At 39.5% G+C, this 25,306-nt stretch overlaps 2 protein-coding genes and 1 pseudogene across 5 annotated transcripts in view; all 3 read left to right on the top strand.

Moving 5' to 3' along the window:
- The window catches only part of LOC110043911 (uncharacterized), a 222,544-nt gene that overhangs the window by 50,204 nt on the left and 147,034 nt on the right, over positions 1–25,306 (top strand). The gene's annotated exons all lie outside the window — the stretch shown is intronic.
- LOC110043915 (uncharacterized) lies at positions 1,945–25,306 on the top strand. Its single transcript, XM_089274055.1, has 7 exons — positions 1,945–2,106; positions 7,006–7,910; positions 9,114–13,430; positions 17,397–17,486; positions 18,464–18,559; positions 19,423–19,512; positions 22,886–25,306. The coding sequence occupies exons 2-7, from the start codon at positions 7,070–7,072 to the stop codon at positions 24,535–24,537; spliced, it is 7,086 nt and encodes a 2,361-aa protein (XP_089130181.1). The 5' UTR covers positions 1,945–2,106; positions 7,006–7,069; the 3' UTR covers positions 24,538–25,306.
- LOC149102720 (uncharacterized) lies at positions 16,228–17,486 on the top strand (annotated as a pseudogene).

Raw genomic sequence — 25,306 nt, 5'->3', positions numbered from 1 at the left:
AACCAACTTGCTGCTCGCGAAGCTGTGGGTCTATGGCATCTTTCATCCTGTTCAGCAAGACTCGATTTAACACCTTTCCCGGAATTGACAACAGTGTTATACCTCTGTAATTGGAGCAGGAGCTGAGATCACCTTTTTTGGGGAGCTTGATGAGGTAACCCTCCTTCCACTCTGTTGGTACCCGCTCCTCTTCCCATATCTTATTGAAAAGAGGGTAGAGTAGCTCCACGTTTGTCCTGATCTCGACCTTCAGTACCTCTGCTGGGATGTTGTCAGGTCCCGCAGCCTTGTCATTTCTCAGCTGCTTGATAGCGTTTTGAATCTCCTCCTTTGTGGGTGCGCTACAGTCAATGGATAGGTCGCTGTCGGCTGGCTGTATGTCCGGAGGGTCTGGGGGAGCAGGTCGGTTGAGCAGCTCCTCAAAATGCTCCACCCATCTCTTCTTCTGCCCCTCTAAATCAGATATTGGTTGCCCATCCTTATTTTTCAGCGGTCTCTCTGGCTTGCTATATTTTCCCGATAGGTTCCTTATGGTAGAATAAAGGTCCCGCCTATTTCCGTGATAAGCTGCCTCTTTAGCCTCTGTTGCCAGCCACTCCAGATAGTTGCGTTTGTCTGCCTTAAGGCTCCTTTTGACACTCCTGTTCACCCCTTTGTACTCCTCTTGCGCCTTAGCTTTTGCAATCAATCTGATCACACAACATGAAAAGTTCTATTTAATAGATCTTAATATATACTGAGCAATTTTATTCAAACTAAATCGGAGAGCCGTTCGATTTTGTTCCGCTAGATAACAGCAGACTAGTAGAACTCGCGCGCTATATTTCCAGGTCTTGGAATACAATGGAACATTAGAACAAACATTGTTTAGTATACATCTACTTGCGTTCTGATATCACAAATGCCGTTTTCTTATTGGCTACTCTACTCACTATCTATTCTTCGGTAGATAGTGAGTAACCTTTAGTGTGCGGTTGTTAACAAAATGGCGGCGGCAGGCTTGCGTTTTCGAAGTGTCTGCGAAAATAATTTAGATAACTTTTAAACGAATAGCTTTATACTAAAACAATGAGATTATTCGCTCTTAATTTCCATACGTGATAGTTGACTTGGGCTGCGCCCTCGTCAACTATCACGCGATAGAAATCTTGCACTCATAATCTAATTTTAGAAGTCTGCATAAAGTGGTGACAGTTGCTTGTATTGCGAAACACCATTAACGTCGTGTTGCAGGGTAAAAGACAGAGCTTTGTCTATTTTGCTAAGAAAAGTGCATCAAGGATTAGAAAAATATTGTCACGACTGAACACAAGAGGTAATGATCCTGATCATGTTTTCCTGCTGAACAACAATTATGAAAATTTGTCTACAAGTAACTGGGACTTGTTTAATTCTTTCCGCTGCATTTCACGGTACTGGAGCGCGACTCACTTAACTGAGACGTTAAATATGTCGCACCGATAAGATCAAGAGGAGTCCTTTAACTATGTAACATTCAGCTATATTCACTTAATCCCTACGAAGATTCGTTCAGTACATAACAGTTCTCTCGTTTAGACTTCATTTTGAATTCAGCATCATTAATCGGGGTGGGAAAAGAGACGTCAGTATCAGTTTCACAAGGTGATGATCGACTTAATGGCAAAACAGAAAACAAACTGAATTAGATTGACATCACTTACATAACTTGTTTTTATAAAACTTGTTTTCTTTCAACCCAAATTTTCGACGTCCCCTTTGATTTTCAGTGCTGTTTTGCAATGAAGAATATTTTCTTCACCTTTAGTTTAGGTTCACTTTACATATCTACGAAATTCAGTGCCATCTACACTTTATCACGTAATCTTGTGGTCTATTTAGACCAACTACTAATTCAGTCTACGAGAATGACTTTTTGACATTTATAATTATATTCTCGGATGTGTTAGGCGTTTATCATGTCACAGAATTTAATTCCTAGAGAGAGACTGACTAGAAAGGTTATTGAATAGGAATAATTCAACAGAATTGCTTTTAAAGTTCGGTCAGCTGTTTCATTTAACCAAAATCGTGCACAGAGTTCTTGTTTCTACAAGGAATATCATCGAAATATCCAGAATCCTGAAGGTAAGTGAAAGAGCTGTAACTTGTTGTTTACAAGGTGTTCCAAGCGGAACCACAGACTATATATAGTTTTTCGCTCGCTCAATCCAGGGCTAAAACCTTTTTAATATATGATTTTTCTCTTCCAAGGGTTCCATCTAACCAGACAACATGAAAAGTTTGATTTAATACCGGGCAATTTTATTCAAACTTAATCGCAGAATCATTCGATTTTGCTCCGCATGATAACAGCAGAATAATAGAACTCGCTCGCTTTATTTCGAGCTCTTGGAATACAATCGAAATAACTAACAGTTTTTAGTATAAATCTACTTGCGTTCTATCACAAATGCCGTTCTCTTATTGGCTAGCCTACTCACTATCTATTATGTAGTAGATAGTGAGTAGCCAAGCAGTGTGGGATTGTTAACAAAATGGCGGGCGCATCTTTGCGTTTACGAAGTGTCTGTGAAAAGAATTTAAATAATATTTAAACAAGTAGCAGATTTATACTAAAACAATGAGATTATTTGCTCTCGATTTTTATGCGTGATAGTCGAATTTGGCTGCGCCTTCGTCAGCTATCACGCATTAGAAATCTCAAATTCGTATATGTTCTAATATTATTGTTAAAATACCATATAAAGCATCCATGGATGAGGACGCCCGCAAGACCGTGTTGCGAAACTGAGCAAAGACAATCTGCTGCATTAAAATCAATCCATTATCTTCTGCAGTAATGTTAAGAAGTCTAAGCTCTTTTTGATACTTTTTATTTTGAGTGATCTGCAATTAATTCGATACAAAACCAACAATTTTAGATGTCTTTGTTATTCATAAAGTTATGACAGTTGCTCGTATTTCGAAACGCCATTAATTAAGGGTACTATATTGTAATTATGTTGCATGGTAAAAGACAGAGCTTTGTCTATTTTGCCGGGAAAAGTGCATTAAGAACATGAAAAATCTTGCCAGGACTGAAAAACGATTTTGGAAATTTGATTACAACTAAGAACTTTTGTGTTCCTACATGTATTTAGCCTGGGGCCCCACGCTGATTTGAATCTTTTCTTATGAAAACAGCATTCGAGGTATTGTGGTCACTCTTTGTGATTTTTCTTAAAAAAGCACCATCTATCCATCCATGATTTCAAAGAACGTTTTACCCGAGTTTGAAATTTTCATAAGCTTAAGAAGGTATCCACCACAAGTTCGAGTAATAAGCGCACAAAAACTTTGTACCGAGATTATTTACATGGTATTGCAAACTGTGCCATCTTCTCAAAAGAATTCCACTAAAACAACACCAAATGTCGAAAACAAATTTTAAAGTTCATATGAAAGTACTGTCGAAACTACTGTTGAAATGAAACTGATGATGAAATTTTACCTGTGTTTGCACAATTTCTCTGAACTTTGAAATTTATTTTGTCGAGTTCACATGGGAAATTGCATTTTGTGTTGTCTCAGACAACTGTTTTAGAAAATGCAAAAAGGACTCAGTGTAACATACTTAAAGTTACTATGGTACAAGATTTTGTTCATTAAAAATTTTACCAAAATCGTGCACAGAGTTCTTGTTTCTGCAAGGAATCTCATCGAAATATCCAGAATACTGAAGGTAAGTGAAAGTGTTGTAATTTGTTGTTTACAACATATTTGAAGCGCAACAACAGACTGAAGTTTTTCGCTCGCTCAATTCAGTGACCAAAACCAGAAGCGTATCACCTCATAGCTTCTGCAAAAACCTGTTGGAATATATGCTTTCTTCCAAGTGTTCAATCTGATCAGAAAACATGAAAAGTTCGTATTAGTAGATCTTAATACTGAGCAATATCATTCAAAATTAATCGCAGAGTCATTCGATTTTGCTCCGCTGGATAACAGCAGAATAATGCAACTCGCTCCTTTTATTTCCAATCGAGCATTAGAGCTAACAGTTTTTAGTATATCTCAGTGCTACTGTTCCATCACGAATGCCGTTCTCTTATTGGCTACGCTACTCACTATCTATTCTATTGTAGACTCTGAGTAGCCTAGCAGTGTGCGGTTGTTAACAAAATGGCGGCCGCATCTTTGCGTTTTCGAAGTGTCTGCTACTTTAGCTAAGTTTTAAACGAATATATAGTAGATTTATACTAACCAATTAAATCATTCGCTCCCAATTCCTATGCGTGACAGCTGACTCGATTGGGCTATATCACGCGATAGAAATCTCTAGCTCATAATCTATACTAATAATTTTAGAAGTCTATGTTTTGCATAAAGTTATCACAGTTGCTTGTATTGCGGAAACCCATTAACATCGTGTTGCAGGGTAAAAGACAAAGCTTTGTCTATTTTGCTAAGAAAAGTGCATCAAGGACCAGAAAAATCTTGTCACGATTGAGCACAAGAGATTATGATCCTGATCATATTTTCTTGCTGAAAACAATTTTAAAAATTTATATACAAGTAAACAGTAAGGCTTAGCACTGCATTCCACGGTACTGGAGCATGACTTACTTAACTGAGGCGTCAAAGCTGTCGCACATCGAGGGGTCCTTTAAATATGTAACATTCAGCTATATTCAGTTAATCCCTATGAAGATTCGTTCAGTACATAACAGTTCTCTCGTTTAGACTTAATTTTGCATTCAGCATCATTGATCGGGGTGGGAAAAGAGACATCAGTGTAGTTTCACAAGGTGATGATCGACTTGCATGGCAAGAAAGAAAACAAACTGAATTCTTACATAAGATAATTTGGTCTTATCAACTGGGTTGATCATGTAAATTGGCCACCGTAAAGAGATTCGAGAGCTTTCGAATCTCTTTACGGTGGCCAATTAATTTACATTATTAACCCAGTTGATAAGACCAAATTATCTTGTTATACTCCCCACCGACGTAGCACCACAGTTTCTTTAGAAACTTACCCGCTGAATTCTTACATAAATTGTTTTTATAAAACTTGTTTTCTTTCAACCCAAACTTTTTACGTCACGTTTGGTTTTTATTGTTCTTTTGCAATGAAGAATATTTTCTTCACCTCAGTTTAGTTTAACTCACTTTACATGTCTAAGAAATTTAGTGCCATGTACACTTTATCACGTAGTCTTGTGGATCCATTTAGACAAACTACGGCTGCCTCATTCAGTCTACGAGAATGACTTTTTGACCTTTATAATTATATTCTCGGATGCGTTAGGCGTTTTTCATGCCACGGGATTTAATTCACAGAAAAAGACTGACTAGAAAGGTTATTCCGTAGGAATAATTCAACAGACTTACTTTTAACGTTCGGTTTCATTTGACCAAAATCGTGAACAGAGTTCATGTTTCTGCAAGGAATATCATCGAAATATCCAGAATACTGAAGGCGAGTAAAAGAGTTGTAATTACTTGTTGTTTGCAAGTTATTCGAAGCGGAACCAGAGACTACATATAGTTTTTCGCTGGCACAATTCTGTCGCTAAAACCTATTGGAATATAAGCTTTTTCTCTTCCAAGGGTTCTATCTGATCAGACAATATGAAAAGTTCGATTTAATACCGGAGCAATTTTATTCGAACTTAACATGACTTAATCGCAGAATTATTCGATTTTGCTCCGCTTGATAACAGCAGAACAATAGAACTCGCTCGCTTTATTTCTAGCTTTTGGAATACAATCGAAATAAAAACTAACAGTTTCTGGTTTAAATCTACTTGCGCTCTATCACAAATGCCGTTCCCTTATTGGCTACCCTACTCATTATCTATTGTGTGTTAGATAGTGAGTAGCCTAGCAGTGTGGGATTGTTAACAAAATTGCGGACGCATCTTTGCGTTTTGGAAGTGTCTGTGAAAAGAATTTAGATAAGTTTTAAACAAGTAGCAAATTTATATTAAAACAATGAGATTATTTGCTCTCGATTTCTATGCATGATAGCTGACTTGGGCTGCGCCCTTGTGAGCTATCACATGATAGAAATCACGAATTCATATATGTTCTAATTATTAAATACCATAAGCATTCATGGATGAAAACGCTCGCAAGACAGTCTGCTGCATTAAAATCGACTATTATCTTCGGCAATAATGTTAAGAAGTCTCGGCGCTTTTTGATGCTTTTTATTTTGAATTATCTGCAATTAACGCGGTACTGAAACCGACGATTTTAGATGTCTTTGTTATGCATAAAGTTATGACGGTTGCTCGTTTTTCGAAACGCCATAATTAAGGGTGCTCTATTGTAATTATGTTGCATGATAAAAGACAGAGCTTTGTCTATTTTGCTGGGAAAAGCGCATCAAGAACAAGAAAAATCTTGCCAGGACTGAAAAACGATTTTAGAAATTTGTATACAACTAAGAACTTTTGTAGTCCGACATGTATTTAGCCTAGGGCGCCACACTGATTTGAATCTTTTCTTATGAAAACAGCATTCAAGCTACTGTGGTCACACTTTGTGATTTTTCCTAAATAAAAAAAACCATCCATCCATCCATGATTTCAAAGAGCGTTTTACCCGAGTTTGAAATTTTCACCGCAAGTTCGAGTAACAAGGGGACAAAAACTTTGTACCGAGATTATTTACATTGTATTTCAAACTGTGCCATCTTCTCAAAATAAATCATTTCTACTAAACAACACCAAAATTTTAAAGTTCATTTGAAAGTACTGTCAAAAGTACTGTTGAAATGAAACTGACGATGAAATTTTACCTGCGTTTGCACAATATCTCTGAACTTTGGGAAATTGTGTTTGGTGTTGTTTCAGACAACTGTTTTAGAAAATGTAAGAAGGACTGTAACATACTTAAACTTAAGTTACTATGGTACCAGGTTTTGTCCATTAAAAATTGAAATTGCTTGATTTCCTATCGGATTTCGTCTTAATGTTTCAACCGCTACCAAGGCCACCTTTCAATAATAACTGTTCTCTGTTGTTCTTCTGACAGGGGCAGTATTGTCGTCCTGCCAATGTAGGCACTTTTTACTGGGATTAGTTTATCGCTATCAGTAATGGCTCTACAGCCGTTTACGAACGAACAGTTGAACTATTTCAAGTTTGCTTTTGTTGTGCTGAATGAGTTCCCCAAGGTGCTACGCCAAACTTTCAAACACATGTGGGACAATACCTTTGCACATCTCCCTGGTTACCAGCCGTGGGATGACTCCATTGCTGTGCGAAACATGTTCCTTGCTACAGAAGGTGGTAAGACCAAAGTACCCACACACCTCCCTTGCGAAGAATGGGATTGTAGCGCCTTGTTCCAGGCCACTATCTACGCGAACTCCTTCGCTCTACCAGACATGGCAGGTCATCACAGGACACTGAGTGATTTGTACTTGAAGCACCGTAAACCGCCTCATGGAACCTTTCATTCTTCCGTGGTCAGCCCGGGCGGAAATAAAGCTGAAACGTTTGCAATGGCGATTGATCAGCTGCGACTCCTAAGAAATGTATTTTGTCACTCTTTCAACTCCGAGATTGACAAAAAGACATTTGGACAATACATTCAACACACCAAAGACGCCATCAAGGCTCTTGGAGTCACGACTGACCCTATTGATGCCGTTGGAAGTTTGACCGAGTCAGACTTTCCCACAGAAAAAGTTTGCAAGTTAAAAGATGACATTACAAAGGAGTTGCTAACAGAAATTACATTTCTCAAGGAAAATGTGGAGGATGAACTAATGGTTATGAGGTCAGATTTTGCTCAGTCGAGACAGGAACGACAAGAAGACTCCATAGAGCTGAGAAAGACCATTGAAAAGGCAACTGGTAACCAAGAAATGGCGAATGAGAAAATTGTCGAGATGAATCAAAAGTTTGAAGACATACTCAGGACTGAGCGACCAGGTAAGTAAGCAGTTCTTCAGAGTTTTTACTTCAAGTGATAATCCTTTGATAAACTTCAATAGGTGCCTTCCACAGAAGAGGACTTGTACGAGTAGAGGCACCCTAAAATAGGACGCTACCCTTTTCCCCGTTTTGGCGAGTAAGCATCGATTACCTATGTATAAAAGAAAGAAGTTTTCGTAATCCTAGTAGTTAAACTAAAATTATAATGTTTCAGCCGTCTATAAGGTTAGCGGAAAAGAAATCTCAACATAAGAGTGACTTATCAACTGTAGATTACTCGCTTTATCAAACCTCTGGAAAGAAATGGGCCGGTTAATTAAAATGGACTAACAATATTCAGACGGAGTTTCGTGGTCTCGCGGATCCTGGGGGAAGGGGTGGTTGAGCCCGCACTCTATAACATTAGAGCTGTCACACTGAAACCTGAGGATTTATTGCTCGTTCAAGCTATTTCCTTTGAAGTCCACAACATGGAACTATGACGTCATACGACAAAGAAATGCGTCAGTATTTCTGAACAGACGCCATGTTGGATTTTCTGATGTTTATTTTAAAAGCGTTAGAGAACCACTAAAACTGGCTCAAACGTAGTCAAAATCTAGAACAACGCTAGTGCAAGAAATGTTTCAAGTTAATTTCCTTTAAAACAGGAAAATTCAAACAACAAGATCCTTGAGCGATGATAAGTCATACCAATTTGTTCCCAAATAAATTTTAGGAGTTCGTTACCTCAATGCTTTTGAAGTTTCAAGCGGCCAAAGCTGGTGATGCCCTCAAAAGTCTCCCTTCCCTACTGTTTGAGAAGCGCTAAGCTAGTCCCGGGTTAACGAAAACTTTAAATTGTTTCATAAAATGGCAGCAATGACTTGCGCAAGACACTTGTTGTCTCCTTCAAGAAAATTGGTGAGAAAAAATTGACTTAAAACAAAAAGAATAAACAAAAAATGTTTTTTTTTTCTAACCCCGCATTAGCAATAATTAGCCTCCGAATAACTTTGGCCTGAAGGAAAAGTATGTTATATAATATTTGTTTTGGTATATTCTATCTCTTGAGTAACAATGTTTTACTAGCCTCCAGCGCATATATTTATTTATTCATCCATCCATCCATTCGTCCGTCCGTCCGTCCGTCCATCCATCCATCTTCCCGTTCGTTCGTTCGTTAATTTGATTTTTATTTGTTGGTTAATTGATTTACAGGACTTAAAACAATTCTACCGAGATCAAATCTTCCTCCAAAGGTTCCCCACTTCATTGGCCGTGAGGAAGAATGTGACAAGATTGTTGGTCACACGACTTCCGAATCCACCCGACTCGTCTCCGTCTGGGGTTCGCCAGGGTTCGGAAAAACGTCCGTTGCCATAGCAGTGGGTCATCATCTTCAAGCACTTGAGCTGCCCGTCTTCTTTCTCTCATTACGTGGGCTTAAGTCAAAAAGCGATTTAACGTCCAAATTTCTTAGTCTGTTCCGACAAGCTGGGACACTTGAAACTGATAAGTTGCAGGATTTATCAGCTGACGATGAGCTTTGCTTAATTTTTGACAGACTATCGGATCGCTGTGTTATAATCCTGGATAATGCAGATGACCTGCTTGAATGTGGCGTGCCAAACGTAAAGGAGGAGGTTTTTAACCTCATCGAAGAAATCCTCAATCGTAGTGACAAGGTCAACTTTCTTTTAACCACAAGAGAGTCGTTCCCCTATTTGAATTTACATTTTCAGGGAAACAAGTCTGTCAGAATAAGAGAGCTAGACAAACTGTCATGTCAAACCCTAGCTGGAAAATTTCTCCCAGAAGCAAGCTCTTCTGATTTGACAAAAGTTTCACAAATCTGTGGGCAGGTTCCCTTAGCCGTAAAATTACTGTGTTCCTCCATTTCTGAAGATTTTACTCTGTCAAGTCAGTATCTTGAATTCATGGGGCGAACAGAAAACATTGTAGAAATCTTGGACAACCCTGATTATCCAAGCAATTCGAGACTGAGATCTCTTTTCGAGTCGTCTTTCCAGAGACTTTCTACACAAGACCAAGAGGCACTGGTATCTTTGTGTGTTCTTCCTGCGCATTTTGATTTAAAGATTTCCGCAGCTGTTTTGGGGATAACCAGAACCGAAGCAGAAAAGGTGTTGCGAAGACTTCAGAGAAAATCTCTGATTGATTCCTGTTCAGATTTTAGTAAATTCTCTATTCATAAACTAATTCAGTCATTTGCAAGAGAAAAGGGAGAAGCTGACCTGAAAGAAACAGTTCTCGTCTCAAAATCTCGCTTCCATGCATTTTACATTGCCCTGTTCGAGGAACTAAATAATAATTTCCTTTCTGGGCATTCCATGTCTGCGTTCATTGAGTTCTATGAAGAGGAAAAAAACATTGTTCAAAGTCTAATTGATGGTTGTTTGGAGTCGAAAACAGCCGACAGAGTTTTCGATGTTTTGGCGAAAGCAGAGTTGTTTCTTGGCACTCTCTTTTTTGTTGAGGGTTCTACGTTTGACAAAATTCTCGATTCAGCAATAATTGCGGCTTATCAGACTGGGAAAAATGTTTCCTACCGGAACCTACTTACTTCCAAGGCGTTTGGCAAAGTGACCTGGGGCGCAAGTGGAAACACAGAGAAGTTGCTTTCTATGTCCAAGGCTGTTAAAGTGCCAACTTCTTCCCATTGTGATGGAGAGAAAGGAAAACACTTGTTCTACTATGGACTCCATCAGCTTGTTATCGGAAAGACAGAGGATGGACTGAAAGTTTTGGAAGAAGCGCTTTCCTCCATGAACACAAGTCAAGAGCACACCATTTTGAGGATTGTTATTTTTCAAATTTTTGCAATCTATTACCAAAGCAAAAATGATTCCGTGAGCTCATCCAACTTTTATCTAAAGGCACTAAAGGAATGCAGAGATGCCAGAGACAATTGTTTACTGGTGATACCTTTGCCAGAGCCAGAAATAAAGAAAGTTGGTGAACAACGCATCATTCCGACAAACAAAGCAATTCCGTCGGAAAACCAGCCTCTTCAAGCTGAAGTTATCTTTCTTGTGAGCGAAGTAATAGCAAACTTCTCTACCTCTGAAAACAATCAAATTCTTGGCGACTTGTTGCTTACCATAATAAACGACTGTGAAGCAACACTCAACACCACTAAAACTGGTTGGTTTACCTTTCATCGCAATGTCGTTAATGTGCTCGAGTCACTTGGTAGGGATAAAGACGCTTTAACGCTAACAGAGGAAAAGATAAACTTTCACAAACGCGCACTGCAACAAAGCGATAAAAAAAAAGACAAGAGTGGTAAAAGTCAAGAACAACAGGAGAAGGCGCTAGCCAAGAACTATTTCGACCTAGGCAAAATTCAATGCCGGAAAGGCAACTACACAGAAGCTATCACATCGTTCACACGTTCACTTAATATCAGAATTAAATTTTTTGGAGAAGAACATTCTGAGACCGCTGACAGCTACCATTCAGTAGGAAGTACACAGCATTGCCTGAGTGATTACACCGCCGCCCTTGAGTCAGCCAAGCGTGCTCTTGATATCAGAGTTAAATTGTTTGGTGAAGAACATCCCAAGACCGCTGACAGCTACCATGCACTAGGAGTTACACAGCATTCGCTGAGTGATTACACCGCCGCCCTTGAGTCCGCGAAGCGTGCTCTTGATATCAGAGTTAAATTGTTTGGTGAAGAACATCCCGAGACCGCTGACAGCTACCAATCACTAGGAGTTAAACAGCATTGCCTGAGTGATTACACCGCCGCCCTTGAGTCAAAGAAGCGTGCTCTTGATATCAGAGTTAAATTGTTTGGTGAAGAACATCCCGAGACCGCTGACAGCTACCATGCACTAGGAGTTACACAGCATTCCCTGAGTGATTACACCGCCGCCCTTGAGTCCGCGAAGCGTGCTCTTGATATCAGAGTTAAATTGTTTGGTGAAGAACATCCCGAGACCGCTGACAGTTACCATTCAGTAGGAAGTACACAGCATTGCCTGAGTGATTACACCGCCGCCCTTGAGTCAAAGAAGCGTGCTCTTGATATCAGAGTTAAAATGTTTGGTGAAGAACATCCCAAGACCGCTGACAGCTACCATTCAGTAGGAAGTACACAGCATTGCCTGAGTGATTACACCGCCGCCCTTGAGTCAGCCAAGCGTGCTCTTGATATCAGAGTTAAATTGTTTGATGAAGAACATCCCAAGACCGCTGACAGCTACCATGCACTAGGAGTTACACAGCATTCGCTGAGTGATTACACCGCCGCCCTTGAGTCCGCGAAGCGTGCTCTTGATATCAGAGTTAAATTGTTTGGTGAAGAACATCCCGAGACCGCTGACAGCTACCAATCACTAGGAGTTAAACAGCATTGCCTGAGTGATTACACCGCCGCCCTTGAGTCAAAGAAGCGTGCTCTTGATATCAGAGTTAAATTGTTTGGTGAAGAACATCCCGAGACCGCTGACAGCTACCATGCACTAGGAGTTACACAGCATTCCCTGAGTGATTACACCGCCGCCCTTGAGTCCGCGAAGCGTGCTCTTGATATCAGAGTTAAATTGTTTGGTGAAGAACATCCCAAGACCGCTGACAGCTACCAATCACTAGGAGTTAAACAGCATTGCCTGAGTGATTACACCGCCGCCCTTGAGTCAAAGAAGCGTGCTCTTGATATCAGAGTTAAATTGTTTGGTGAAGAACATCCCGAGACCGCTGACAGCTACCATGCACTAGGAGTTACACAGCATTCCCTGAGTGATTACACCGCCGCCCTTGAGTCCGCGAAGCGTGCTCTTGATATCAGAGTTAAATTGTTTGGTGAAGAACATCCCGAGACCGCTGACAGCTACCATTTACTAGGAGTTACACAGCATTCCCTGAGTGATTACACCGTCGCCCTTGAGTCAAAGAAGCGTGCTCTTGATATCAGAGTTAAATTGTTTGGTGAAGAACATCCCGAGACCGCTGACAGTTACCATTCAGTAGGAAGTACACAGCATTGCCTGAGTGATTACACCGCCGCCCTTGAGTCAAAGAAGCGTGCTCTTGATATCAGAGTTAAAATGTTTGGTGAAGAACATCCCAAGACCGCTGACAGCTACCATTCAGTAGGAAGTACACAGCATTGCCTGAGTGATTACACCGCCGCCCTTGAGTCAAGGAAGCGTGCTCTTGATATCAGAGTTAAATTGTTTGGTGAAGAACATCCCAACACCGCTGACAGCTACCAATCACTAGGAGTTACACAGCATTCCCTGAGTGATTACACCGCCGCCCTTGTGTCAAAGAAGCGTGCTCTTGATATCAGAATTAAATTGTTTGGTGAAGAACATCCAAAGACCGCTTACAGCTACCATTCAGTAGGAGTTACACAGCATTCCCTGAGTAATTACACCGCCGCTCTTGAGTCAGCCAAGCGTGCACTTCACATCAGAATTAAAAAGTTTGGTGAAGAACATCCAAAGACCGCTGACAGCTACCATTCAGTAGGGGATACACAGCATTCACTGATGGATTACAAAAGTAAGTAAGAGATTTTATTTTATGAGGGTGACACGTAACAGTAACTAACATCACTGATGAACTTGTGGCCCCCTAAAAAAATACAAAAATACAAATAATAAAAACTACATTAGCAATAGATATTAATTACAATAGAAATAAAAATAAAAGTGTTTCTAAAATTTGATAACGGGAGAAATCGGTTTTAAACGAAGAGCATGCAAACATCAATCTAATGTCAGTAACGTATATCAAACGATCCTTTGTCTTCTAAGAATTTAGCACTATTTTGCTTAACTCAGCCTCGAAGACTTTCTGTCGACCACCATGGATTGCGCGGGTCGTCGGAGGTTTCATTGTCCACGAAACCTCTAATTTGTTGTTGTCGATCGTTTCGCTCTCTAATCCTGTATAATCCGAGGCATCCATCTGGATTGTTCTAATACGGCGTAAAAGGCCAAGTCGCTCGGAAAGTTTGTTGCAAAGTTCATCGACATGCACTTCGCAAGTTAAATATTCATCAATGATCATACCAAGAAGTTCATGGTTTGCGACTTGTTCAATTTCTGCGTTATCCGTTTTTGCTTCCGGTTTTTCTGTATCTTGGACCATGCGCTTCCGTAGACGCTTCCCCGTTACCAACAAAGCTTTTATTTTTTGCATATTCATATACATTTTGTTCTCGCTAGCCCATCTCTCGACTTCACTCAGGTCCTGTGACAATGTTTGATTTAATTATGGTATGGTTTTCCAGTTTGAACTCGAAGACAAGGTGGTGTCGTTTGCATAAATGTCCATAGTTGACTTTTGAACGTGAAGGGCCATACAGTTGACGAACAAAAGGAAAAGCACCGGACCTAGAATTGACCCTTAAGGCACACCTTGCTTTACCGTCAACTGTTCAGACGTAGTTTTCCCTGACGAAATAAACTGCTCCCTCTCAGACAGGTAGGATTTGAACCAGGCAACAGAAGAAGGAGTAGCACCCTAGATCGACAGCTTTTTTAAGAAGAAGGTCATGATCAATCACATCAAAAACTTTCTATAAAAACGAGACCTGTCACTTCGTCATTGTCCACGTTATTTATAATCTGATCCGTAAGTCTGATCAGGTTTGTTTCAGTAGAGTTTCCTGACCTAAAGGCTGATTGCAGCTTGTGTCATAAGTTGTTATTGCATAAGAAATTAGAAAGAGAGCAGGCCACGTGCTTTTCGAGAATTTTCGAAAGGACAGGTAAAACAGATATCGGACGGTAATTGTTGATATCATTTCGTTCTCCTCCTTTGTGCAGTGGTGTAACTTAAGCTATTTTCCAATGATTGAGAAAACTGTTCAGTTTTCGATATTGAAAGATTAAGTAATTTGCATAAAGGACTTGCAAACACCGGTACAATTTTCTTGAGTACGCGTACGCTGATGCCATCGTACCCAGAGGCCTTGTTACTAGAGATTTTATCTTTAATATCGATGTTTTGCTTAGGCGTTAACAGAGGAATGTTGTAAACTGCGTCTGCATTTAATCTTGAGACAACAAAGTTTGTCACCTTTGTGTTTTTTAAAATCTACGCCAGCATCGTTGTTGTTGCCAATTTGTTCTAGGATGTTAACAAAATATTCATTTAGCTTGTTTGCGATGGCGGCTTCGTTGCTGACAATTCCATTTTCTGTAGTTATTTCATTGGTACGAACTCGAGGTTTGCTTGTCCCGCTTAACGATTTCAGAGCTTTCCAGACACCTTTCGGATTTCCTTTATTGTCGTCGATCTTTTAACGAAAAAAACTTCACTTTGTTTTCCTAAAAAGATTTGTGGTTTGACCTTTTGCATGCGTATCTAGTGTCCAATCCTCCTGCAAATTCGAATTTCGGTAGATGGTCCGAAAGACCAATGTTTGGCACAGAAATATCAGCAATGAAACCCGGATGCGTTGTATAGATGTGGTCGAGATATGTAGAGCTCACAGGACGTGTAACTTCATTTACGAGTTGACTCAAATTTAACTGAGCTTCTAAAGGCTTTCGCTAATCGATGTTTTTTATATGCAGGGAAGGAGAAATTCATGTTGAAGTCTCCAGAAACATGTATTTCTTGGTTTCTTAAATACGCTGCTTCCATGTTAAGCTCTAGTCTGGCATATGTGTCCGCAGTTGATGAAGGCGGGCGGTAAACAGCTCTTATGAGTATCAGACGATTTGATTTGTATGGATGGATTTGTAACCAAATGGTTTCAAGTTCATTTTTATCCAGGCTTGTAATTCTTTCGACTTTAAATCTGTTAGCGATATAAGCAGGAATTCCGCCGCCTTTCTTCAATCCTTGTCGGTCTTTCCTGAAAACCGTGTAGCCAGGTATTTGTGGAATGTAGTCAGGTTTGTTTGGCTTGAGAAAGGTTTCGAGGAGAAAAAGCACATCAATTTCGTAATGATTTGCGGTTAGTAACAACCTTATTTGCTCCAGCTTAGTGTCCGTTACATTATTTATGTTCCACTACCCTAATTTGAGACCATTTCCTGGTAGAGATATTCGAGGGTACAGTTCATTTTTCTTGTCCTTCTTGTTGTCGCTTGAGGTAGTTGGGCCGGGATTTGGGTTAACATCCCAAGCCTTGAAAATTTCAAGCTCCAATATGAGAGAATTGGAAGTTGACACACCATTTGTGGTGTATATCACCACTGAGTGATGAAATTTTCGTTTGAAATTCTTCGGTGGGGCTGCTGAGACTGTCTTCAGTCCCAAAATGGCGGTGTTCGTTTGGCGTTGTTGCCAATATTTTGATAAAATGTAAGTGCAGTCGCTTTCAAAAGGAACTGTTGTCATCTTGGCAATGGTTACTTGTTATCAGTAACACTAGAACTTCAAGAATGAGTAGCAGTAAGCGAAGATTGAGCCCGTTCAAGGAGTAAAATGCCATGCTACGTGACTGCTCTTGATTACACCGCCGCTCTTGAGTCAGCCAAGCGTGCTCTTGAAATCAGAATCAAATTGTTTGGTGAGGAAAATCCGAAGACTGCTGACAGTTACCATTCACCAGGAGTTACACAGCATTCCCTGAGTGATTACACCGCCGCCCTTGATTCAAAAAAGCGTGCTCTTGATATCAGAATTAAATTGTTCGGTGAAGAACATCCCAACGCCGCTGACAGTTACCATGAAGCAGGAGTTACACAGCATTCCCTGAGTGATTACACCGCCGCTCTTGAGTCAACCGCGCGTGCTCTTGATATCAGAATGAAATTGTTTGGTGAAGAACATCCAAAGACCGCTGACAGCTACTATTCAGTAGGAGTTACAGAGCATTCCCTGAGTGATTAAACCGCCGCTCTTGAGTCAACCAAGCGTGCTCTTGATATCAGAATGAAATTGTTTGGTGAAGAACATCCAATGACCGCTGACAGTTACCATTTAGTAGGAGTTACACAACATTCACTGATGGATTACACTGCCGCTACTGAGTCAGCCAAGCGTGCTCTTGATATCAAAATTCAAATTGTTTGGTGAAGAACATCCCAAGACCTCTGACAGTTACCATTCAGTAGGATTTACACAACATTCACTGATGGATTACACTGCCGCTCCTTAGTCAGCCAAGCGTGCTCTTGATATCAGAATCAACTTTTTTGGTGAAGAACATCCCAACACCGCGGTTAAAAACGACTGAACATGCTGAACCTTTTATACTGTTACGAAAATGACGTGTGGGTGAAGGTCTTTCAAATAAATTTACGATTTTATTTTACATGTAGCTCCCTGTTATGGTCTTACCACTGAAGTTTTCTCCTCTAAAAGGTGTGATTTTCTGTGCCTCATTTAATCTACCATGGCTCGTTTAGGCAGGCTTTCTTTCGTAGCTTTACATAACTGTTTCGTGACATCATGGCAAGAATGTGCTGTAATAGATTGTCCAGGTAAAACGTATTTTCCTTGCGTGTATGGCTTAGCTTAGATTTATTTCAACTACTGAACTGATATACAACGCTTTATCCTCAGACAAAACAACCAGTGATATAAAGCAGATGGAAACGGAAGAAAGAGCCATCAGTGAAAAATTGAAAAGTCAAATGGCACAACGAGAAAAAGGTATGCATTTTAGGTTTACGGAGATTTTATTACACCCCAAGTAAAAGGCTATCTAAGAGCAAAAGTGAAATAAAATGATAATGTGCAGAACTACACGAAGCTACTTTATTTACTTTGACATCATTTTGACTGTTGGTTTTTATCATACATGAAAAGAACATCAGTTATTCACTAATGCAGGTGATTGCTCCCTCAAGATACGTTACCATCTCTTCCTCAAATCTAACGTGCAAGGAGAAATTTATTTGATAATGGGTTTTGTCTTGGGAAAGTTGTTATAATGAGTCAAGTCTTTGGAGACCAAAACAACAGACAGAATCTGGCTCCAACAGAAGAGTTTTATCCAAGAACGCAACAAAAATATAGGCAGAACGTAAAAGACGGGATAGTACTATCCGGTGTCCCACCGCTCTTGGCGTAACCGAATATCAATTCACAAAACACTTGCTTTTATGCTGGTAATTCTTTATGCTAATCCCTAAACAAATGATTTCATCTCTCTTGGATATTTAAACATTGCAAGGAAGTGTTGTAAATTGATTGAAGATTATAAAATAAGTAGGGTGATCAGTGAGATCATGTACTATGTTACCACTGATGGTAAAGTGCTCAACGGAATTGAAAAAGATACTATCAATCAATGTTGCTGAATAATCTGTGATTCTTGTTGGTTGCAATACATGGATATGGGGCTGGAAAGACTATGAGCCCAGAGTACTAAGGAAATTATTGGCTGCTGTGCGGGATTCTACCTCTGAAAGGTAGTGCTACCTTTGAAAAGTGTGAGTTTCTGTACCTCATTCAAACTGCCAGGACTGTTTTTTGCGGGCTTTCTTTAGTTCCTTAAGGTAAATATTTTATGATATGATGGCAAAATGTGCTGTGATAGACTGACCGGGTAAAACATATTTTCTTGCATGTATGGGTTAGCTTAAATTTATTCCTACTATAATTAATATACAACGCTTCATCCTCAGACAAAACGACCGGTGATTTAGAACAGATGGAAACAAAAGGTCAAGCCATCAGTGAAATAGCACCAGTCTTCAGTCAAATGGAACGAGGAGAAGAAGGTATAGGTTTTATGTTTTCGAAGAATTCATTTCACCCTAAGTATAAGGCTATCTAAGAGCAAAAGTGAAATAAAATGATAATGTGCAGTACTACACGGAGCTACTTTATTCACTCTGGCATAATTTTGACAGTTGGTTTTTATTATACATGAAAAGAACATCGGTTATTCACTCATGCAGGTGATTGCTCCCTGAAACTACGACACCATCTCTTCCTCAAATCTAACGTTCAAGGAGAAATTTATTTGACAATGGGTTTTGTCTCGGGAAAGCTGTTTTGATGGGTAAAGTCTTTGGAGACCAAAACAACAGACAGAATCTGGCTCCAACAGAAGAGTTTCATCCAAGAACGCAACAAAAATATAGGCAGAACGTAAAAGACGGGATAGTAGTATCCGCGGTGTCCCACCACTCTTGGCGTAACCGAATATCAATTTACAAAACATTGCTTTTATACTGGTAATTCTTTATGCTTATCCCTAAACAAATGATCTAATCTTTCTTGGGTATTTTAACATTGCTTGGAAGTGCTGTAAATTTATTGAAGATTATTAGATAAGGAGGGTGAACAGTGAGATCATTTACTATGTTAAGGGGGGCGTAGGGGCCTATTAGAAACCGAAACACCGCGCAAAAAATCGCCAAAAACCACAAAACCGCAATAAATTTCGTCCAAAACCGAAAACCGAAATAAAAGCCCTTACTGAGAAAGTTTTGTTAGGCTTTAGAATCTCTCTTCCTGTTATTTAATTTTTATACGTTTAAGAAAAATGTAGGCAGAACGTAAAACATATTTTTCTTGCATGAATGGGTTAGCTTGAACGTATTTCAACTATAATTTATATACAACGCTTTATCTTCAGACAAAACGACCAGTGAGTTAGAACAGATGGCAAGTGAACAACAAGCCATCAGTGAAAACCTGAAGAGTCAAATGGCACGAGGAGAAGAAGGTATGTTTTTTATGTTTACGGAGAATTTATTACACCCTAAGTAAAATGCTATCTATGGGCAAAATTTAAACAAAATGATAATGTGCAGAACTACACGGAGCTATTTTATTTACTTTGACATAAACGGCTCGTTTGTCATTTTACAAAAATTATTCACTCATGCAGGAGATTGCTCCCTTAAACTACGTCACCATCTTTTCTTCAGATCTAACGAGAAAAGAGATTTTTTTGTCTTGGGAAAGCTTTTATAGTAGGTAAAGTCTTTGGAGACTAAAACAACAGACAGAATCTGGCTCCAACAGTAGAGTTTAATCCAAGAATGCAACAAACGTAAGCAGAACGTACCAGAGGGGATAGTAGTAATTACAATGAGCTCACGGCTATTTTAGGCCTCCAACATAGGCAAGTCAGTTACTCTGCTTGTAAATATTAACTTCTTACAACTTCAGGTAGTTTTGACTAAAAGATGTTGTATGATGATACCAGGGTTATTGGCTATTCTATGCTTACGAAGTATCGGCAATTCTCTTTTCCCATTTATCAATTGTGCAGATCATCATCATCTTCATTGCTCTTTTCACCAGTAGATGTATAAGTCCGTGACATTCTGTTTCTTTTGTGCAGCATCCCTGGCTAGCGCTCTCGTGATACTCCAGTCATTCCATCCTGCCTGCCATCCCTCTACCTCTACTGTTCTCCTCCAGCTCTTTTAAGGTCTTCCTACTGCTCTTCCACCTTGTGGTCAATGATTCTCTCAATGCTTACTGGTAAAGATCAATGCCTCTCAATTGTTTCCACAGTTTGCTTTATTATCGTACCATCAAAAATCTTGGAAAGAATTTCCCTCTGAAATGCTTAATGTTTCTTGAAAAAAAAGTAGTTATCAGTCTATTTACAGAAATTTATTTCTAGTAGTTGTTTGTTTTGGTATCACCGTACCTCTAAACTCTTAAAACTGGCATAAATTCTTAAACGGGGGTTGCCATGATCATCGCCTGATTTTTTTACCGTTTTCACTTTAACCAAACGTTCCCCAATCTACATAACGAAAATGTATTAAGACGGCTTAAAATAGTTTCTTACAGCTCGGTATGATACGACAAAAGATTAGAAATCATTTCCATTTTACTTCCACAAATGTAATAGATTTATATGTACATTTAGGCAAGCCTTAAAGCGGAGCTCCCATAAACTAAGCTCCCGAACTTTAGTTGACCCCTAAAAGATACCACGGACAGACAACTTTTTTATTATTATATCTTCAAGCGAAAAAATTAACCCTCAAAGATACCAGGTGAAATCTCCATATGCACAATATGAAAATCAATACGTGGGAGGGTCAAATAGAAAATCTGCTTAACTTTTAAAGCATAAAATTCTCAACGAAAGGTGGCCGAATGAATAACTGGTTAAAGCAATTATCATTCATTATAACTCCAAAAAATGAATTTAGAAGCAAAAAACATCGTCCAAAAATTCAAAGACGTACGGTTATGCATTCAGCGTGTTCAGTAAATTATTCACGCTAAAGCGTAATTTGAATATCATTTTTGTCGACAATTTTGCAGTCATTTTATCGGCCGTAGCTTTATCAGGCCTTTAAAAACTCGGATCAACTTCGACGCGATGCTGTTCATAAGCATTTTGTTTTCTACAGTCCCCAAAGCTGCATTAAATTTGCGATCTGTGTTCAAAACACAGTTGAAAGCGCATTGATCGTTATGGCTTTGCGACCATCGAAGGGAAGAAAAATTCTTTAGGTGTTCTGCATCTAAAAGGTTTGTATGACTCTCTACACCATGAATTTCCTGTCTGTTGCCTCTTAAACCTTTTCTGTGTTGTGAACGAAAACAAGACCTTTGGAGCTTTATGCCGCGATGCGCCATTATGACGTGCACAATGTGACATTTCACATTAGTTTACATGTAGTGACCTTCCTACGGTGACGTTAAAGCGTAAAGTTTTCGCATCGTTGAACTACCAAATTCTCTCACCTATGTGGCGCCGCTGGCCGCGCATAGTTCCGCTACTATAACGATATGTGGACATGCATTTTTAACAGTGTGGACAGCATTTTGGTAGTCTAGCTATCTGTACTTGAATAATTCAATTAAGTTTATGCATAGCACTCATAAACGTGATTTATTGTTAAAAAAATATATGTTGGTGTTACACTGTGATATGCACGTCGCTGTTCATGAAAAAACAAAATCGATTTACCACTACTCAATAAGCAACCTAACTTTAGCCATGCGGCGCGCAGCTGCAAGCTTTATATGCCTCTGAATACATGCTCAGAGACCTTGACCTCTAATTTTGTACTCTGAGCCAGACTAGCGTCCGTATATTGTCTACAAACTGACACTTCCTGGAAATGTGTTTAATCTTAGCTGTTCTTAAACATCATTGTGAAGTCATGAAAAATACGAGGTTATTACTCAATTCACACCACAAAAAGGATATTACTTTACATGATGTGCAACCTCAGTGTCAGTTTTTCAGCAGTGAATCACCAACACATTGAAACAAATGCATGTAAATCCAATATCTTAAACATACATGACGAGGGGCCACCTTGCGGGTCCGAGAATTTTTTTTTAAGTTCGCTGCTCACGGAAAGGGATATTTCAAATGTTCATAAAATTTGTCCACTTGGTAATTATATGTGGTATGAACAGTACAAAAATGCAATACTCATGACAGTGGGTGCGGACACATAAAATGAATATACCACTATACTAAGACCATACTCCTTCAACTTACACTTGATCAATGTTGTAATGGTTGCTTGTGCAAGATGTTTGAGAGCTCAATATTGAGACGAAGGAGAAATGAAAATTTGGTAACTATACCGACATTTTTCACGAGGATCGTTAATTAATCATGATTTTCTTCGTTTATTCGAAATCTCGCGTTTAATGGAACAAATGCATTGAAAGAGACGCAACTAAGGGCTTTTCTAAGTTTCGCATGTAGTTTCAACTCAAGGGCAAACAGGAAATGCTAAATATCTAGGAAGCATTCGAATCTGTTTGTTCAAGTCTGTAAATAATAAAATAAACCACGTAACACGGAGAACCTAGTAAGCTCCTTAAAATTAGTACTTCCGTAAATTTAACATACTTTAAGACAAGTAATTGATATTAAAAACACAATACAAGTATCTAATCAGCGCTATAAAAGGTAAAACTATGTAACAACCCAGACCTCCGTTTTGCGGTCGTCAACTGAACAGAGCTCAATTGCGGTCTTACCACATCAAACGTTTTCTTTATGCGCAACTCAAGAATTTACGACAGTGTTATTTTTACCAAAAAACTTAGGGAGAAGTGGTAATTAATGGTATTTTTCTTTCCCTAATTTTCCACCGTAGTTGATGAGCGTGCCATCTGGAATGCAGCAATCGCATTTGAATCTGAGTATGTGGAATGTGTCCGGGTGTTGCCGTACGCACAAAATGGTGAAGTTGAGATACATCTGTACGTTTACAAGGACAGGTCTGGAATACCAACAGAACTAAAAAATGCTGCACAAGCGGTTTTTGGACAGAGGGGCTGGAAATTGATATGGGCAGATCTGTTCAATGATGCATTTAATTTACTGAAAGTTACCCCCATCGAGTATTTGTCCGGAGAACCAAAAAGATTAGAAGAATCTCAGGTTGATGAAATCGATGAGATTATCAACAAGCATCTTCACGTCTTCTCTAAGCATCGAAACGTGACTGCCGTGCAGCCTTCTTTCAAAGTCACAAATTCAGTACAGACGCAAGAGGCATGTATTGCGGTTTACGTTCTTGGAAAAGGTCAGATCCCATTGGGCGAATCTGAAATTCCATGTGCTATTGGCTCTTACCCAGTGGACGTCGTCAACGGCTTTTGTGTCAGAACAGAGGATCCGTACCTTCCCACAGAGGCGCATGAGCAGAAGGAGTTTCTACGTTTGGGAGCAAGCATCGGGGTTAATGAAAGACAGTCATCTGGTACCTTGGGTGCTATTGTGGAAGATGTAAACAATGGCACCTTGTACGCACTGTCTTGTGATCATGTGATGAATGATGCTGACGAAAACAAGATAATTCATCCTGGATTGGATGTCTACCGCTATTATTTACGACACCATCTGGCTGAATACAGAGGTTGGATAGCAAGAGTCACTGGACCTGCTGTCGAGTTACCGCAATTGCCAGATGACTGCCTTGAAGAAACTGAATTGCAAAAGATTTTCAACGACCTAAAACCAATAAAAGACAAGTACATTACCTCTGTGTCACAGTATAAATTGACCATGATTCAGTTCCACGAAGGAAAGCTCGAGGAAGCGTTTGGCAAACGACCAAGAGTCATAGCAAAGTACCTTGCTGGTGTCAGATGCAATGTACAATTGGAAACGAACAATGGCAAAGAGCATTTTATTGATGCTGCCATTTCAGAATTGAACAAGGACGAAGTAAAAAAAATCAAAGCTGAGGGTGAAGTAGTGATAATTGGAACAAACCATTACCCAAGCGGCGAGTGTCTTTCAGCAACAGCAGATGTTAAGGACCTATTTAAGAGTGGCAGTACTACAGGCTTCACCCGATCAAACCGTCTTGCTGATGAATTGGGAAATAGACCAACGTATATTCGAGGAAATAGTAACGGTAGATGGATAGATGTACAATGTATCAATTGCAGTAAAACTGTACCAGCTCAATCACAAGCTCGAGATCTTCTTAGTCCATGTGAACAGTGTAACTTAGACAGATGGCTTAAGAGATGCTTATGTATTCAGCAGCAAGGAGCGAAACCCTTCTGTGAGATTGGTGATTCTGGAGCTGTGGTTTTTGAAGAGCGTGGAAATGAAAAGTCCGCCGCTCCGGGGTTTGCAATGATCTTTGCAGAACTTCCAAGTCAATACTACAAGTTTGCCATAGCTTCACCATTAGAAATTGCCCTCGAAGTACTGGCCCGGAAGGTCTCAGAATTGAGACCCAACGAAAAGCCTTGCCACTTGAAATTGGCTTCAAAGTTTGAGACTATTTGAAGCTGGAAACTTCGTCAGCAGTCTACGAGTGCTCTTTTTTTTAAATTTTGCACCAAATCAACATTAGATGGTTGTGCAATTTTAACGTGATAGCTATTTTATCTTGTGCGATGTAGTCATGAGACGGCTGTAGTTGGTGACTAGCGTTTCGATAACCTAAGCGATCAAGTCATCCGTAGACTTGTGTGTAAATTGAAACGAAATTCTACTAGATGTTTATGAAATCGAAGTGTTCGTTTTGATCACCTCAAGCACGGCAAGTAGTTTAGAAATTTCAGAAAGATTATATTTAGGTTCTGGTGAAATGGCTGGCGTCACAAGGTTTCTTCAGTTTATCCAGAGCTGTATTTGATCCTAGTTTGTTGCTGCACTGTTTAAGTCTTTTTTTTCACTTTCTCAACTGAAAGTATACATCACCAAAGGGACTCCTGCGAAAAAAATTGTTTCGGTTTACACAGAACGTTGATCAAGTAGATGACTGGATAATAATGTGAAGCATGAGACCTACGGAACGAACGTTTGTGTGTTGTTGAAAAAAGGTCAAAAAAGAAAGGAAGATAGCTATAGTTCAGATATTATTTTCTTTTCCTATATTTTGAAGGTCAAGCGTATAGTAACACGTAAAAATTAAACTTTTTGCGAAGAATCTGTCTTGAAAGTTAGGGCGATGTGTAAAGTGCGGATTTTAGAGATTGAAAATTACAGTGAGAGACTTTTGGAGAAAGTGCACAGGAAATGTCGAGATACATTAAAGCTTGCTTTCACTAAA

The sequence above is a fragment of the Orbicella faveolata genome, unplaced genomic scaffold (genome assembly GCF_042242905.1).
Source record: "Orbicella faveolata isolate gen_17 unplaced genomic scaffold, um_ofav_v1 contig_35, whole genome shotgun sequence".
Lineage (NCBI taxonomy): Eukaryota > Metazoa > Cnidaria > Anthozoa > Scleractinia > Merulinidae > Orbicella > Orbicella faveolata.
The sequence above is the reverse complement of the archived record's forward strand: the minus strand, read 5'-3'. Positions and strand labels throughout refer to the sequence as shown.

Excerpts from the sequence above, each read along its gene's own strand:
- LOC110043915 (XM_089274055.1), top strand. The coding sequence starts at position 7,070 with ATGGCTCTACAGCCGTTTACGAACGAACAGTTGAACTATTTCAAGTTT. Across the intron at positions 7,911-9,113 it reads ACTCAGGACTGAGCGACCAG|GACTTAAAACAATTCTACCG; the intron begins GTAAGTAAGCAG and ends ATTGATTTACAG. Across the intron at positions 18,560-19,422 it reads AATGGAACGAGGAGAAGAAG|ACAAAACGACCAGTGAGTTA; the intron begins GTATAGGTTTTA and ends CTTTATCTTCAG.